Here is a 19,099-nt window from a genome sequence, read left to right as displayed (position 1 = left end):
CCACACACACACACACACACACACACTTCTCCATCTCCCTGCTGCATCTGCCATCTATCAATACATCACAAAACGCTCATATGGAAATTACATCACTTATAACTCTTTTAAAATACACACTCCCCATGAACCAAAACAGACTTTTATCCCATTTTTGCCATTGGACACCCACAACTTTATCTAATTACAGCTCTCTAAATTATATAAACACACACACACACACTCACAAAATCATCCTCGACACTGCCCACGCACAACATCATCCCTTTACAGTTCACCTAAACGCACAGGTACAAACACACACACATACCCCATCATCCTCTTATGCATCAAGTGCAGATACACACACACACACACACTCATCCAATTATATCTCAGTGCAACCCTTACAGTGTATTACAGTCAACTGTGTTCAGATGACAGCAGGCAAAACTCACGTCCACAACAACAACACGTCTGTGTATAGTTGCTGAAGCCATCTTCCTTATCTCACACACACACACACACACACACACACACACACACACACACACACACATACACACAGAGACCTCTGACCTGTCCTGACACACTTCATAAAGGAACACACTCAAATTATTGACACAGATCATAATCAATCCCACAAGAACCCAAGATCAGATTAAACTGACACATCAATACTCATTATCTTCACAGACCTAGCTTCATACCAGTCCTGCTTTTCTCTGGAAGAGACACGGGTTAGGTTGTATAGCTAAATAAAATATACAGCAATATTCTTCCACCTTTTGTTTGCATTTTATACATACATATATATATATATTATACTTGGCAAGTTCATTTTTCATAATAACAGACATCTGTTGTTTGCATTCTTGGCAGTTTTTATGAGGCTTTTTAAATAGTGTTTATATCGTTATCGGAATTATATCGTATCGGCCCAAATTAAGAAACTTTATCATGATATACATTTTGGCCACATCGTCCAGCCCTAGTACAAATATGTACTATTTAGGTAATAAATTTATACTTTTGAGATATGCACCCTTTAGGAGCAAATAAGGTACAAAGGTGTGCGTTTAAAAAAGGTATCACTCAAAGGGACAGCTTTTGTACTTTTTCTCTTTTTTTGACTATGCAGAACAAATGCTTTTGACTGACAAAGTTTTGTTTTAATAATCATCAAGTTCACTGTGTGTTTGTTCAGTAGTACAGCATCACTGTAATTAATAAAAACAGAGCATCATTAAACATCTAGACTATATTTGTGTTTATTTACAAACATCAAGCTAATCAGGGGATTCATGTGGAAATGTTCCAGGAAGCACAGATCGGTTTTCAAAAACAAGATGTGTAAAAGCAGCAGTATATTAGCATACTATATTATACAGTCAGAGAGCAGACTCACACGTCTCAGTCCAGCACACTGATGCTGCAGTCCATCAGGACTCAATTATTAGGACGGACTGATGGCTTCTGGCCAACCGACCAACCTCACACGTGCTCTTTGGAGCCATTTCTGCCCAGTGACACTATAGTCTACACTTTGTCATGCAAACTTAAAAATGGGAAAATATATATCTTTTTTACATCTATAAACAATCTATAAACTGGAAGCTCCTAACATCAAGACAAATTCCTGGTGAGTGTAAACACACTCGGCAATAACGCTTTCTAATTCTGAATAAAGCTCTTTCTCAACTTCTTTTTCCAACAGTTTCAGCAAAATAATTTTAGACTGCACTCAACAAGAGTATTTCTAGCTGGTTAAACTATTTAGCATAATCTGAAAATGCATATCCACTATTAAAATCTATCCTCCATTATTCTGGGGGATTGAGAAAGGATCCTGGAAATCTCTGGATAAATCCCCAGGAATAACAGCTCCTGCTCTGGAATGCTGCACTGTGATTGGCTGGCAGGAGCAAGAGCTGCTGATTGGGCATAAAAACAGCAAGCGGGGACCCCACAGGAGCAGGTGTGACAGCACACCCAACACAAACACACTCACACCAGCAGCCACGCAAATCACACACTTTCACTTCAGGACTAAGCGCTATGAACAAAATCACTAACTTATATACAAGTGTGAACTACACAAACTCATTGTTTTGCATCAGATGTATGGAAAAGAGCAACGTGAACATCCTCAGCTCAGTGAAAGGCTCTATTCCTTTAAAACACATATACATACAATTTGGCTCTTGATTGGATGGATGCACAACAACAATGCCTTCCTCTGGGTGCATCATTTCACACTAGTTTCTTCTTCTGTGTTTACCTCCAGTCACCCCAGCACTGATGCCACATCAACAGAGGCACTTTAGGGGTTCGGTGACAGTAAACGATGGGAAGACAGAGTAAACGGAGTTGTGGAAAGCCTAAGTGCTGTATGCAGAAAGTGAGCTTAAGACTGGAAAGCGGCTTTCAAATTAATCGGGGTCCTGTGCTGGATTAGACAGAAACGCTCTCTCTCTCTAACGTAGTGTGAACAAGCTTCTGGATCTCACTGTCAGTTGTTCTTGCTCTCATTGTAATGTTGGTCTGCATCTTTAGACGCCCGGTTTCTGCTCACCCTGGGCTCAAGGACAGGAGCCAGCTGTGAATGACCCAGAAAACTGTTGCCTAAGCAATCTCGATTTACATAGACAACAGAAACGCAGAACATGGAGGGAGACGCTATATGTTTTGACCATTAAACCTTAAGTGTCTATTATCTTTCTGATGTTAAAATCCTTTTCCGTATTCCAGTTTGATGTGCTGAGACGATAAGCAAGATATTAGCAGGCTGACTTCATGAATACACTTACATATTCTTTTAAAAATTTCAATTAAACTAATTCACCTTTTAAAAATAACTTTTTAAAGTAAATGTTTTTATGAAACAAACCTAGATAATGCAACCAGATCACATTCTGAGCAATCACTCTCATATTTTCTTAAAAAGTAATGACTAGTTGTTTTTGTAATTCCATTTGGTGCCACTAATGTTGCCAAAATTGCACACTTTACCTTTTGAGAGCCTCTAGATCTGATAAACAAGCGTCCAATCAGAGATAGGTCCGATAAACCAAATTAAGATGCCAATTTTCAGCAAACCACTGATGGACAGACCAAATATGACCAAATTAACAAAATGAGAGATTCCTCTTGGGACACCCAAAGGGTAATGGCTGGGGCCGTGAAACACACACACACACACACACACACAGGGGCTCAGAAGGATGAACTCAGAACAATCAAACCAATCAATGACCACATGGTCACACAGTGCACCTGATCTCCATGGACACGAAACAGATGGGGGCGGTCGCTCGAGACAGCGGGAGCAAAACAGACAGAAAACACCAGGGAAAAAAGGCAGAAAGAGAGAAACAGAAGAACTACCAAAAAAACATTTAACAAACAAAGAAAACTGAAAATTCAAGAAACTTGAATTACGAAAACGAAATATTACAGATCAACGAGAAACAGAAAGCATAACAGAACCATTTACAACACCCTGAGCCCCAAACAATAACACTTCAGCCATTAAACACTCCAGGTGGGGCGAGCTTATGAACTCTCACAAATCATAATTCTACAAAGAATTTCTAATTTCAACAGAAACACACAAACCCTGATGAACCCAAATAGTGTGTTAGACCTCCTTCTGATCTGAAATGCATCATGTGCAGAAGTTGCTGGGCTGTCAAGAACAAACAAACACCAGAGAGACCTTAAGGAACCGAAACCATTTATCTGTTTGTGCTATAAACAGACATAACTCATGAGTGCTTTTGCTGCACAACAGAATGATAGCAAAGAGCGTGCAAACAACATGCACATTCAGAAAATAGCATGTTAATCAAAAGAAAACGGCATTTTTATGACACATCTCTGTCTATTTTTTTTTTTTTTAACAAATACAAAGGCTAAACCACTTCTGTTTATAAATGGGGATTGATTGCATAAGATTTCTGAATGGGCTCAGACTGATGCCAAAGCACAGAGACAATAAACTGAAGGTATCTATTATAGTAACATTGCCTGGGGGTTGAAATGCAATGCTAAGTCTCCAGGACTCACTGCATGTGAGCATTAGTTGACTTCAACACTGTGGGAGACTGATGATGATGCAGAAGGACATCTGACATTTAAACATAATTATTGTTTGGTGCAGCCACATTTATTCTGTATTATTAAATAATACCGAATGAAATAGCCGATTTGGATGTCACCATTTGAAGCACGTTTCAGAAAGAAAGAAAGAACCAAGATAACTCCAGCGCCCTTAATTTGATCGTATATAATCTAATTAGCTATCTACCCTAATCAAACCGAGTAACAACCGTGTTATACACAACAAGATTTAGTAATAAACACTGAAATATCAATACAACGTTGTTTGGCGTAATACACCTGTCTGAAGAAACGTAAACAAGCGCTTTATTCTCTCACGAGACATTTTCCCAGGACACGACCCAGAGGACATAAAACTGCATCAGAAATGATACATTCCGCGACTAATTTGGGATATTTAAAAGCAAAGCGGTTAAGAACTGAAAATATTTGCATGTACTGAGTGCTATTAACCATTAGATCTATGAGATGCGAACAGCCCGCCAACAAAGCGACGAAACAATACAACAAATCAGAGCTCTCGACTATAACTTTAGGGATTTTATAGTTTTTTGATAGCTGTCCATCAAAAAAAAAAACATTAATATTGAGGGTCATAATGTATGAGCAGGTGCAAGTGAATGAAATGTCTGAAAATGGCGCCTAATGTGAAAAAACAAAACAAAACAAATGTCAACAGATCCCCGTCCTCGCGAGCATCACACAATACATAATCCAGCTTGCTCTCTTACCTTTCCCTTTAATTCATCAACGAGTAGAAATAATCCAGCACAAGCTATCCAGAAACCGCTTTCCCTCAGATTTCACACAACGAGCAAACTCATGAACAAAATCATCCAAGCTGTTTTAAAACGGTGTTTAGATTCTAGTAAAAAGGGGGGTCTAGCTATGCAATGAGCCGAGCGTATTTGGAAAGGCGACCAATGGGAGACGAGCAGAGATAGGAATGAGCCAATCAGACGCGAGAACACTGAGCTTCGGTCCCTGCGCTAAAGCTGTAGCAGCATCGTAACCAAGGAGACTTAGAAACGGGATCAACCGGATTCGTCTTGAAAAACAAACCGCTTTTTATCAGCTTCATAACCCCCAAATAAAATAAAATACACAAATATTATCAGACGCAGCTGGATTCATTTCATTTTAGTAACATCCGATAAAAGTTTTGCTCTTTAAGTGGAAAAATCTCCACCTCCTCTAAATTATTTAATTTATTTTAATTAAATTTTATTTCGTTTATTATTTTATTTAATTGTATTGTATTTCATTTTTGTATGTATTTTTGAGCCATTTTATTTTATTACCATTTCTTTTGAAGCAAAAATAAAAAAAAAATAAAATAGTTATTGTCACAAATCTCAGATATAAACCTCATAATTCAGGTTCAGTTATGCGGTGTCTCCTGCTATTTATGGACTACCTTCTCCATTAGACTGTAGTAAATCTCAGAGTTTTGTTAAAGCACACAATAATTGTGACTGGAGGGTTTGGAGTGACCCCTCTGCCCTCAGAATATGCCATCATCCATCACTACTAGTAAATAATGCATGATGGTGGCGCCCTAGCGAAACTGCACAAACTAAAAGTGCATGTGCATTTCTATTTGCACACATTTATTTGTTCTGGTGTGGAGGAGCATTCAGCAAACAGTCTTAAAAATAAGGGTTCTTTAGTGACTTCATTGAAGAACCTTTAACATCCATGGAATATTTAGATTACGTTTTTAGAATATTAAAATGTTCTTCACACTTTAGAAGTACTTTATAGAACAGTTCATGCAAAGGTTCTTTGGGATCCAAAAACAGGATCACTGAGAAAACCCACTTTTGGAACTTAGAAACTTCAAGCATGATTGAAATATTACTGGTTTTAAAACATAAGAGACCTCGAGGGACGTCATAAAGCTTTGTCCTTTTTTTTTTTTTTTGGAAACATAACTGTATCTTTTATTAGAGGCTGGTTTGATTGATAATTAATAGTATATGGATCTCTGTCTGTGACATTCTGGTCTCCTGTGGTTCCCACATCAGGAGAATTGGCCCTTCCCTTCACTAATTTAAAGGGCCATACATCTGCTCAAACAGAATGACAGCAGCAAGCAGACAGTCCCAGTCCCCAGAGATGGGCGGGACAGAAGGCAGACAATCACACCCCGTCCTTCCAGAACCTCCTGCATCTCCTCCTCCAGATCTTCTCCATTCACATCTATGCTAGTGGCACCAGCTGGGCACCAAAGCCCTAATTACTGCTCGCCAAGCAGCGCATCTCTAACCTGACAGGCCGTATGAGACGTCCTGCCGGAGGAGTCATGTCAGACGCGCTAACGCTAACATGGGCCAGAGATTTAGGGGATCATTAGCGAAGTCAAAAATCATCAGCACTCTGTCTGTGTTTCAAACGCAGCATCTCAGGATGTCTAGAGACTTCACACAAAGCTTTACTTTTACAAACAGTAATGAAGATAAACACTATCATCACTGGCAGGAAAATACATGCAGGAATAATACAGATTTTACTGTTGTTGTTCAAGGGAAGTCTATTACGCTCACCAAGCCTGCATTCATTTGATCAAAATACATAAATAGATCACAGTCTTCGGTGTCACATGATCCTTCAGAAATGAATCTGATTTGCTGATCGTTTATTATTGGTGCTCAGTTATGTTCTAAATGCTGAAAACAGCTCCTTAGTAAATGGATAGAAATTTGAACCTTTGAAATAGAAATCTTTTGTAATTATAAGTGCCATTACTGTAGACTTTGATCAATTCAGTCTGTTCTTGTTGAATAAACGTATTCATTTTTTTTTTTTTTTCTTGATGCAGCAGCAAAACTGACAGCATTAATCTACATTGATAATAATCAGAAATGTTTCATGAGCAGCAAATCCGCATATTGTAATGATTTCTGAAAATCATGTGACACTGAAGACTGGAGGAACGATGCTGAAAATTCAGTTTCAATCACAGTATATATTTCACAGTAATGCTGCTGATGTTTTTTCGCCTTGGAAATTGCAGCTTGGGTTGGCAAAAGGCCCTTATAAAAAATGTGAAAAATACACAATTTTTTACTATGAATTATTAAATGGCAGTGTAAGTGGAAACATTTTTGTTGCCATACAATGAGGCAAGATACAATTAGTAACAGTAAGACAGCAAATGAAATATACAGTTTAACAGCTGGGTAAAATAAAATAAAATGAAATAATAAAATAAAATACATTTAATACAACAAACAAACAGTTTATGTATTAAATGGCATACTTTAATATATATATATATATATATATATATATATATATATATATATATATATATATATGTATATATATATATATATATATATATATATATATATATATATATATTATTCTGGATTAATTGCATCCAGAATAAAAGTATTTGTTCCATCATCTTTTTTGTTCTGTTTTGTTTACAAATACTTTTTTGTGATGAACTCATCCAGTGTACTTGCTCTCTTCCTCGGGGTGTTTTTGAGTGTCACTGTTTCCTGCTGGGATGAATATTTTGGTCTGTTTTTGTGTTTTGCTGTCTGGCATGTTGTTAATCCAGAGCTCAAGCCAGTGGCCACCTGTTCCTCCGTTTCCTCATCTGACTCTCTGCTGACATCTGCTGACACTCTGTAAATATGCGCTCATTTTTATCTCTGGCTCACAAAATGAAGCAAATAAAGTATGATATATCCTCCTGAGACACGATTTTTTTTTTAGAGCATAAGAAAAAATTGAAAAATTATATTTTATTCATATCATGCTATGTCCACAGTAGAGAACACTGTGACTAAATATATATATATATATATATATATATATATATATATATATATATATATATACATGAATATGAATGAATGAAGTACATGAATGAACCTGTTGTGAGGTTTTACAGTATAATAGTTTACAACTGCAACTAGAAATTCATAAAAGGAATTTACAGTATTTTACAGTAATTTCATCTTTAAAGCCTTACATTTTATTCAAATATAAGTAAATAAATATAATTAATTAATTGTATACCCTTTTCTGGAAGCTATTTCCTAAGCAGGGTTTTGTAAAAGATCTCTTTGCAGTCTGTTCCCATTTCCCATCATCTGTCAGAGTCTGAACCCTGTGAAACCTTCATCAGCCTGAGGTTTTGTGTTTCAGGCCTCATCTCTGACAGCACAGATACACTGATCTGATTCCATCTGTCCGTCTCTAGATAGCTGTACTTTCTCAATCGCTGTTTTAAATACAATTTTTGGATTTTCTTAAAATCTTACACTTGACAGCCAGAAATATGAAGTCGGGGCAGAAGAGAGCATAGATTTCTGCTTTCATGCTGCTTAGCACACTGTATTTAGCGCAGGGAAGACTGATACCTCACACTGCATTAAACTAATGTGAGTTCACTGACAGAAGCATACTGTGACCTTTTTGTTGTGCTGAGCTTTGCAGATCTCAATATAAAGATTAGAAGTAAAAGGACAGACTCACCACAAATCACATCAGACCGTTTCCAACGACATCAGCAGCCAGTGAAGGATGATCCAGTTCAGTCGTGAAAACAGAAGCAAGAGAGGCAGAGAAAACAAATCAGAAACACCTCTGAAGACAGATAAACTGTAAGCATACTTAGTCAATCTGAGCTAATGAAGTAAATAAAGTACATTTTGATTTCATGTAGACTTAAAAGCATGGTCAAATCCCACTAAAGAGAAGAATGTAAGAGGCACTTATACAGTATTGCTACTTTAAACCCAGGAAACTTGGACAGTTCTTTCTACCTCAGCAGTCTGGAAAAATATAGTAGGTGAAAATATGAGCTAGCTCTCTATAAATACTTTCTCTTGTTCTTATCACTCGCTAGTAATGTTCAATATTTAATGTTGCCCAGAATGAAACCAAACTCCCATAAAGCTGAAGACAGGTGCCTCGTATTTCATTATCCCGATGCTGCTTTTCTCCACAGCCTTTCTTGCTCCCCTAAATTACATTTCCAAAAGATAATGAAGAACATGACTTGATCACAAGAGGACGGAATGGATACCAAGTTTTTTTTGGGAGAAAAATAACTCATCTTAAACTCTGCTCCTCACACAGAGCTATTACTTCAGATGACTTTTATTATAGTACACCAAACTGATGGACTATTCCATGATCTTTGTGTGTTGCTTTTCACTTGTCACTTTATGCTTTCTATGGAAAATCCTGCTAAACACTTTCAGATGTGAAGATGGGATTACAGAGGTGTCTTTAATACACAGGAAAAATCCATGTTTAGACAACCTGGGAATACAGTTTCACGTCTTCCAAAGAGAAGAGACGAGATGTCATCATTACTTTAAGATTTCACCACAAAGGTTAGGATAAAAATGGCAGTCCTTATTGTGTTCAGAGTTACACATGAACAGTTAAAGTCTATGGTGCATAGATTTATGCTTTCATTGTGTTTTTATTTTAAGTGGTCATTTCCAAAGCATGCCAGTACAGCTTAATTAGGACTGGAAATAAATGGAAAATGTCTTTAACCTTATTCGAAACAAAAAAAGACAAGTTTGTATCCACTTTCTGACACTGATGAGAGGTAATAATAATGCAATAGTCTGCAATTACTGCTTAAAGTATTAAAAATCATCGGTGAAAGCATTCAGTTCAGAGTCAGGGCTGAAAACCCTTGTGAAAATGAAGTGTGCTTAGCTGAATGAGCACATGTAGAATACTTTTTTTTCTGAACTTGCAGATAATACAATATTAACAAAATAAAAGGCCACTTTAGTGTACTAAGAGTTCACTGTCATTAGTGTTTCTAAACACATTAAAAACATACTTTGAAATAGTATGTAGTACTTTTACTAAATGTACTAAATTGTAACTTAATCATTACAAATGTGTAATTACGTACTATTTATGTAAATACATGATGTACAAGTTTCAGTGGAAATTACATTAGTGTATTTTAGTTCATTATAATTATGAAGTTACATATAAAGATGAACTTAAGTTTTGAAAAACCCTAAAAACGTATATATTTTTTTCATTTAGTTAATATAATAACATGCTATTAATGGTCTTAAGGCGAGACACTGCAGGTGAATAGGGTAAAAGAAATAACTAATAGTTATCACCTTACTTACCCAGTTGATTGATTACATTGAATATTGCAAACATTTTTTGTATTACAAGTATTCAAAAATGTTATGTTTAAATATGCAAATGAGGCATTATTTAATGAAATATGCGCTAATTTGCCAAAATGTCTAGTACAAAAATCTGAACACAAGATTAAGTCAGTTTAATTATTATTATTTTTTTACATATTAGAGTCAAATGTTTTTACAGAGGGAATTCTGGGTATCTTTTTTTTGTCACTCCATAATTCAGAAAATACTTTGAACAGCCAGAATTCAGTATATTTTAACAATTTTGGGGGGAATAAAATGTTGTTTATAATCAAGGAAAATATATATGAACAAATCCCTCTGTAATGTTTGGTGTGTGTGAGTGCTACTGAAGTGGAGATTTATGGCTCAGTGTTGGAGAAAAAAACTTAAAAAATATGTATTGTATCTATTGACACAAACAGATAAAGTGCTATAAAAGAAACACTTAACAGTGTCTTTTGGATGTTTTCCTTCCACTAGTTTGAAACAGCACAAAATCTCAAAAGCCGGCAACAGAGCCCACTGTAAGAGAGCATGCGGCCAATAGAGAGAGAGCGTGGAGTGAAGCTCCGCCCACTGCACTGTGGCTGAGGGTCAGCTGATTATACAGCTGGGACTGATGGACTTCAAGGAGGACCTTATAGACTGGGAAAACCCCTGAATGGGCTCCCATTTCCCAATAAAGCCCAGAGAAAGTTCCTGTTCCCATGTCTAGCCCAAGAGGGGTTCCTGTTCATGAGTTGCCGTGTTGCAGGGTTAATTTTTCATCGAATTTGCAATTTTCTTGTTGGTAATAAACATTTAAACTGTTATCCATTGTATTTTATGTTGTTCGGTATCAAAAAACGAAATATAATATGAAAAAGTAGGTAATATCTTACAGCAGTTTGCAACGATTCTCCTTTCCCCCACAATGCATTGCATCACGTCACCTTGGGCAGAGAATTTGCCATAACCCGCCTTGAGAGCATTGAGAGAGACTAGAGAGAGGAGTAGTAGACGAGAGTATTCAGATTGTAGATAAATAGATAAATACATAGAGATAGATAGGTAGACAGACAGACGGACAGACAGATAGATAGATAGATAGATAGATAGATAGATAGATAGATAGATAGATAGATAGATATCAACCAACAGCGACCAAAACGCACTCAGTTCCCAACACCACAAGCTGTCAATGCAGTTTCCATAGGACGGCACCGCCCACACAGGCGCCTGCCAAACACAGCGACAGACACGCGGCTACATTTGCAACAACATTTTCACTGGAGAAAGAGATAAACGCTTAGAAACACCCATATAGCTAGCATGATGCCTTCTATTTTTCTAGATGACAAAGTTTACCAGTACTACGACACTATGACAAAGGTTACTTTTCTGAACTAACGTCAGGATCACTGCCACTAGATATAAAGAAAACTTTGATTTTTCACTCTGTGCTATTCAATGACAGTAAAAAAAATTAAATATATGCCGTTATTGTGCACTGCTGCTCGTAGACTAGCTCCAGTGCTCATTACTGCGTTGCTAAACGATAGCAACTCACCAGGACACTTCACCAACTCTCCACTCATTCTCCTCGGACGATGCATTTAACTGGCTTTGATGGCCAACAGTTCTTGCCATTTCTTAATTTGCCCTCTCACATCTGGCAGGTTCGAAATTGTACAGCAGCAGGCCATCATAAATGTTGGCTCTTGCCACCTCTTCCTCATCCCAGTCAGTCGTCTTAGTTCTAATACTAGACTGAAGCTACATTTCCTCCTCCACTTCTCCCCAATATGACGTCATCACTGAATTGCATAAAAAAAAACAAAAATACCAAAATACCAAGTTAATACCAGTTAATACCAAAAACTTAAAAAACTGTTCTTTAATACCATTTTTGAGACATTTTAAAATTGATATACATGTATGTATATTGAGTGATTTGTGTACCCATTAATCGACAGTGGTGGTTGACCTGCAACATGGGCTTTTTAACATGGGCTTCCACCCCCACCCACCCACTCCAGCATCCCCCACCACTGGCAGCTCATCTGATCGCCCTCAGCCCAGCATCAGCATGGTGCAAGTTCTGCGGGACTGCCATCCTCCAGCGTCACTGGGGCTGGAGCATCCCTTGACTCCACCTCCAGCCTCTAAGCCCTGGACTTCACCTTGGGCCATGGACCCGTCGGCTCAACCCTGGCTACTAGCTCCCTCCTCTCTGCCGTGGCAGTCCACTAGCTCCCCCAGGCTCCCTCGTCCCTCCGGCTCTGCCTTGGTTCGGCATCGACCATCCTGTGCCTTGGGACTCCACTATTCCGGCTGTGCCTCGTCCCTTTGTCTTTCTGGCTCAGTCAGGCTCCTTCATCCCTTCGTCTCCTCCTCAGTTCTCTGTCACCCCGGCTCCACCGTGGTCTTTCAGATCCCCACCTCCACGTGAGTAGCCGACGCCATCTGCTCCGTCTTGGCCTTCCGGATCCTCATCGTCACCCTGGCTCATCAGCTCTCCACCTCGGGCTCCTCCGCCACCTGCTCCTCCATCATTGTCAGCCCTTCCTCCTCCATAGCTCTTCCCAGAGGGCACTCCACTCAGGACTCACTCAAGACCCATCATGAACTGCATTTGCCACAAGACCTCATACCTGGGACTGATTGCACTCACACCTGCACCTCATTTCCATACACAAAAAAGCTGCTCTCACACAGGCACTCATTGCGAAGTCTTGTTTAGCCTGTCTGACATTTCCGAGCGTTTTTCCTTTTGTTCCGTTTGTTCCTTCTATACCTGACCTTTGGATTGTTTATACCGACTCTGATTCTCTGCTGCTTCCCCAGACATCTGCTTGTTTCTGTTATTGATTCTGGATATCACTGACATACCTGATGCCATTACTGATTATTGCCTGTCTGACCATCCTTATAATAAAAGTTCTGCATATGGATCCGCACGTCTCTGGCTCATCGTTACAATTTACATGATTCTTAATTTATATAATGATTAATTTTGTTAAATAAAACCCTCTTGGTCTAACACAAAGACATAAAACCTCTATTCTATTCTAATATATTCTATTATATTCTATTCCAAAAACTTAGGGCCGCTCTTTCAAAGAACCAGACATTGTCACAGAAATATTAATACATTAAGCTTTTATAAATCCATACAAATAAATATGTGCTGAACTACTAAAAATGGCAGACTGCGTTAAGTATCATACATGACAGAAAAAAACAACAACTGTATATTGCAGTCTCAAACCCAGAACAATTGTGAATATGACAATCAGGATTCAGCTTTGAGAACTTAACATTCATCTTTGCTGTTTTCTCTCTAGACGAACCACTTCACATCCCCTCACAGCTCAATAAAATCTTCTGATATGCTGACAACACAGCTATTATTGGATTCATAAAAATGGTGAAATCCCATACTGAGCACATCAGCAAAGAAGCATTAAGACAACACCCTCAACAACACATCAAAAAACACAAAGCACAGTTTAACACTTTAAGATCTCAATAAAAACCACCCGTACAAACTCAGCTACTATACTCTTCATAAAACAATGCCCACCTGAGCATTTATAACTGCATTTCCCCTACAACTTTTAACATAAACCTACTGGCTAACGTATACCCAGACCCTAATCCACCTGCACTGTGATACATTACATAACATGTTCATGACATACATCCATCCCTCTGAATGAACCCAGCATATTGTATGTGCTGTTTCTCATTGAGTTGTATTTACTGGAACCGAGCTGTTTAACACATGCAAAGCAAAAACTCTCTGGTCATTAATTATACATTAATTCACCCTTCTTCTCCCCTTTTCCCTGTTTCCCCTACTCTGTGATGTAACATGCTTCCAGTGGAGTTTGAAAAGTTGTGCGGTGCATGTGTTTCATAAATCATTGCATTTTCAGGGTTTGATTTCAGGGGTGGGTGAGCCAAAGTGAAGCTTCCAGCAAATCTGTACAATGCTATCACAGTTTACACCATTAAGGAGACATATTTTTCCTACAATCAGGGAGTCCTCAAGGGCATGTAAGAACACTGTAGCCTCTTGAATACTTCAATCAATGATTTTACCATAAACACATGAGACTGCACAAACGTCTAAAAACAGCTGTAAAACCCTAAATCAATGTAAATATTGCTAATCTGCGTTAAACTGCTCTTCTTTTCCTCTAGAACACGTTGACATCTACATGACATTTAAGTGAGGGGGAGATGAGTGAGAGATTGCCAATTTCTCTGCAGTACGATAAATAACACCATAATAATGCATATGCATTACATAACTCACATCTGCTGAGCTGACACGGATAGAAACGGACCCATATGCTTCAAATCTGCATTACATGACTGAAATGGTCGGACATTGCGAAATAATACCATAAAATGACAACGACACCGCATCAAAACGACAGATCTCACGCCAGAGCAATGCGATAATAATCGTGCTAACGCGAGCAGAATGGTCATCTCTATCCGATTCTCCAATAAATCCAGCTTGGAATGTCTTTAATGTGTTTTATTTGAACGGTCTAATGCACGCGCTGATCCAGCTGACGGCGCGAAACGTTTTTAACGGTCACTGCTGTAACTATAGCAACATTAACTGTCAATCAGCATGGCACGTTACACCTCAGCAATAACGGCTCCGCTGCCGCACGCGAGATAACGCTACTAGTCAGGGACGTTAACCTTCACTATTCTGACCGGGCGGCTTAAACGGCGATCCCAGAAAAGGTAAGTGTTTACCTGAGGCGAAGAAAAGGCACTGTCCTTTATCCCCGTGGTTTTCCAGTACAATAATAGGTTTTTGTGTGGACGCTGAGATCTCGTAGGCGAGCGTCACAGCTCTTCTCTGATGATGCGCCCTAGCTGATGTTCAAATCACGATTTCCTTTCTGTTGTGGGTGATGTGGTGGTGAAACATCTGCAAACTGGTCCTAGGTTCAACACCTAGCAGGGTTAATGCCTGTGAGCCTACTTCAGAAGGGTCTACTTGACCGCATATATTGAAAGAGAAAAAATAAATCATATTTTTTTAATGAAAATGAAACCTTTATTCATTCATGAACACATCCGTGTTTGCATTATGGAACAAGTGTCGGTTTGTTGATCAGTGGATCCTGTACAGTGAATGGGTGCCATCAGAAAATAAAGTCAAAACATCGCAGTAATCCAAAATTATTTTAAGTAATTCACAAACTGCTTTTTGTTTGTAAACAAATCTATATTATTATTTCATATTATTTTATATAATATTATATTACTGTTAGTTTCAGCTAAAATATAAGTCTTCTATCTAAAATATTGCTTTCTCCAGTGATAAAAAAAATTCATCTTGTCTGAATCAGGAGAGAAATATGCAAAGATCAACCATTGTCAAGCACAATCCAAAACAGTTCTAAATAATAATAATAAGTATTGTTATTTTTGGCTGGAAGGTTAAACATAATGGATTTGTTTCTAATGAACACACGTACTGTATTTTCACTTTATAAACACGTTAACAATGGATTGGAGTCTTGTGTATAACTGGATTTTTATCAGCTGTTTGAACTCCCAGTCTGATGGCACCCATTCACTGTTCACAAACACATCTGCATCTTGGAAGTGCCAAAAATTCTTCAAAAATAAGGCTTCAGATAGGTTTAATCCAATTCTGAAGAGACTTGAATCTTTTACTTGTATATACACACTGCAATGCACATCCATACAGCTCAAGTTTTATGGGTTTATATTAACAAGACGGTGATTAAAAGATGACAGTATTAAAATTTTAGGGTAAACAATAAGGAATATTCTGCATTCAGAACAAGATGAGCTTTTTGTTATGTGACACCCTGTACGTGTAGTCACAGGAATAATTTGTTTTATTTTCCCATGTGTTTAATTATTTAATTTCTGTTTATAAAGTTGTTTACTGTTATTAGGGTTAATGGTGATGCGTAGTGATCTTAGTGGACAGTAGGGGGAGACGCTGTGCTGATTAGGTACTGTGTGATTAAAGGTGAGTCGCAGAGAAGAGGCCATTACAAGAGCGACTCCATGACTAAAAGCAGCAAAACTGTGTCTCTCCTTGTTTATTTAAACAGGTGGGTGAAATCGATCACCAAGGATATAAAACATTAAAGAAAATGTCGATTTCATGTGTATGTGGTTGCAGGAGGGTAATATACATTTCCTGGGTCAAATTAAGATGTTTAAAAGAGACATTGTTTGTGTTTATGAAAAAGCTGATTCTTTCGCGGGTGTTTTGGCGTTAGGCCTTGTATTAATATAAGACCATCCAAATTGTTAGAGGCTCCAACACACTGAATACCCAAAGTAATGTAATGTTTATTGTGTTTACAGTTTTATAATTGTGTTTGTAGCATGTAAAGTGATGTATTGAGCAATTGCCATACATGTTAAAATATCTATATATACCTTTTGAATATTATATGCTGTTATTGTTTTGATATGATGTTTTAATGATCTTCCTTCTGTTTAAGTATATTTGCTCTATATAGTAATTCAGTTTCAATGTTTATATATCGTGTAATTAATGGTTCGCTCAACTTTTTAGTTATACAGTGGCTTATAACATTTTTGCACATACAAGGGAGACTGCAATGTATAGTGATGTAAAGGAAGGAGATACTGAGTTATATGACAGAAATACAGATTGAGTGTAAGAAAACTTGTACAAGCCTTATGCAACACGTTTATTAGTGTTTGGGTTGAGTCACATGCAAGGTGACCTAAGACATTGTGATTAAATTATACAACAAATATATGTAAAATGATACAATCTTTGACTTGTTATAATAAATGATTACAAGAGCGACTCCATGACTAAAAGCAGCAAAACTGTGTCTCTCCTTGTTTATTTAAACAGAAAACTTACTGCAGCACCTCCAGTCAGACGGCGGGTGTGCTACAGATTTTGGGGGCTCGTCCGGGATCTAGCGCCACCTGCTGGTACGCGGATCCAATGCAAATGAACCAAAGGACGGCTGAGTGACGGGTGATCGGCGTAAGGACCACGAAGGGCAGCTCGAGAGCAGCAGGAGAACCAAGGTTCGGCAGTGAAGGTGTTTCCTGGCTGGGGAGGAGCATTGCAGCGTGGTGTGAGCCAAGGGTGAACCCATCAGTTTCAGGATCGTCTATGAAATGACTTCTAGCGAGAGAAAAGCAACGGTGTGGGAAATCAAGAAAAAGCTTCATCAGCTAACCCATGATGAACTGATCAGCCTGATGGATTGTCTGGAGCCAGCTACAGACCCAGAAAGAAACAGGTTGGATATAACTGACGAAGAGTGTTGCTTTGAGTACATTGTTGATTACATGGCCAGTGACTCTCTTCTAGGATTAGAAGATGGGGGTTTGTCTCACCTGCTCCTGTTGAAAGACCGTGTTGATTTGATAATCCAGAAACGTAATGTCAGTTCTGCTTTGCATGACACTGAGTCACTTACACCACCACAACAACCTACACTTACCACACACACGCAGACACAACAGATGGAATATAACCAATTGGTAAATAGCTATGAAGAGTTAGGGCGAAAACTAGCACAATACAAAATTGATGCCAACCCTAGTAAATCAGAATCTCCCCAGATTAGTTGTAGCTTGCCTGTGAATGTAGCTCGTGAGGCGAGTGGTGGAAAAAGGGAAAGTATGATTTCTCTCCGTGATCTTCAGCTACTGCCGTTCCAACACAGGGAGTTCAAAATTCAGGGGGGGCAGATTGGTGACAGTACCTCTGATATAAGCTACACAAGTGTAACCAAGCAAATAGATGAAGGACTAGCAGCTAACCACAGTGAAAATGATATCATCAGAGGTGTCCTGAGAGTCATTAAGCCAGGGAACTTTAAGGACATGTTAGTTAACAAGGAGGGACTGACAATCCAAGAGTTAAAGAGTTTCCTACAGTCACATTTGAATGAGAGAAGTAGCTCTGAGCTCTTCCAGGAGTTAATGTGCGGTAAACAGAATGACAACGAGACTCCCCAACAATTCCTGTATAGATTGATTGGCCTGAAACAGAAACTAATTTTCCTGTCTAAGCAAGCTGTCACAGACCTGGAGTATGACGAACAGACAATTCAAAATGTGTTTCTGAGAACAATTTATCAGGGCATGGCTGCTAAGTACAACCAGTTTCGCACAGAATTGAAACCTCTGCTTACAAACCGGCTGGTTACAGATGAGGCACTTCTGCGCCAAGTAACTCAGATAGCCAGTGACGAGAGTGAAAGACAACGTCGGTTGGGACAAGCTTCACGTCAAAGAGTGTCGAATGCCCTCAGCGCCCAGTGTGAGTCCAGCCAAGGTAGGAATGCAGATTGCAATAGACAAATTGATCAAACTGAGACGATTCGTCGTCTAAGTGCACAAATTGAAGCTCTTACAAAGACTGTTGAATCACTTGCAAGGGCGAGAACAACAGAAGGTTCGTGCAAAGTCCCTGATTCCCAGATGCAGCGAAAGCATCGTAGACAGAGGTGTCCCAGATGTAGTAGCAAAGATGTTACCGTTTGCAATCATTGCTTTTCGTGTGGTGAGGAAGGACATCTTGCGGTGGGCTGCCTAAGGAGGGAAAAGGTTTCGGGAAACGACCAGCGGCCACTGACAAGGGGCGAACAGTGACCGTGCATCCCCAGCCCCAGGTTAAGGAGAAAGAAGCTCGTATGGTTAGAACAGCTGATTCGTCAAACCAAAGAGAACATCCCCGTGATCGTGTAGCCCAGCTCATTGGGAAGAAAGCTATCCTCAAGTGCCACATCCATGGTTTTGCAGTAACCGCTCTACTGGACACAGGAGCACAAGTGAGTATA

At 38.7% G+C, this 19,099-nt stretch overlaps 1 protein-coding gene across 10 annotated transcripts in view; it reads right to left on the bottom strand.

The window, feature by feature from the left end:
* LOC113119165 (protein 4.1-like) overlaps window positions 1-15,150 on the bottom strand; it is a 71,471-nt gene extending 56,321 nt beyond the window's left edge. For 8 of the 10 annotated variants that reach the window (XM_026288412.1, XM_026288416.1, XM_026288415.1 and 5 more), the window contains exon 1: window positions 11,144-11,288. In XM_026288412.1, coding sequence (XP_026144197.1) covers window positions 11,144-11,186 — 43 coding nt within the window. In that variant the 5' untranslated portion in view covers window positions 11,187-11,288. Of the gene's footprint in view, window positions 1-4,832; window positions 5,014-11,143; window positions 11,289-15,023 lie in introns of those variants that run through there. The other 2 variants (XM_026288421.1, XM_026288413.1) reach the window with 2 other exon arrangements.
* Window positions 15,151-19,099: the final 3,949 nt, after the last annotated feature.

The sequence above is a fragment of the Carassius auratus genome, chromosome 19 (assembly GCF_003368295.1).
Source record: "Carassius auratus strain Wakin chromosome 19, ASM336829v1, whole genome shotgun sequence".
Lineage (NCBI taxonomy): Eukaryota > Metazoa > Chordata > Actinopteri > Cypriniformes > Cyprinidae > Carassius > Carassius auratus.
This window is presented reverse-complemented; position numbering and strand designations above follow the sequence as displayed.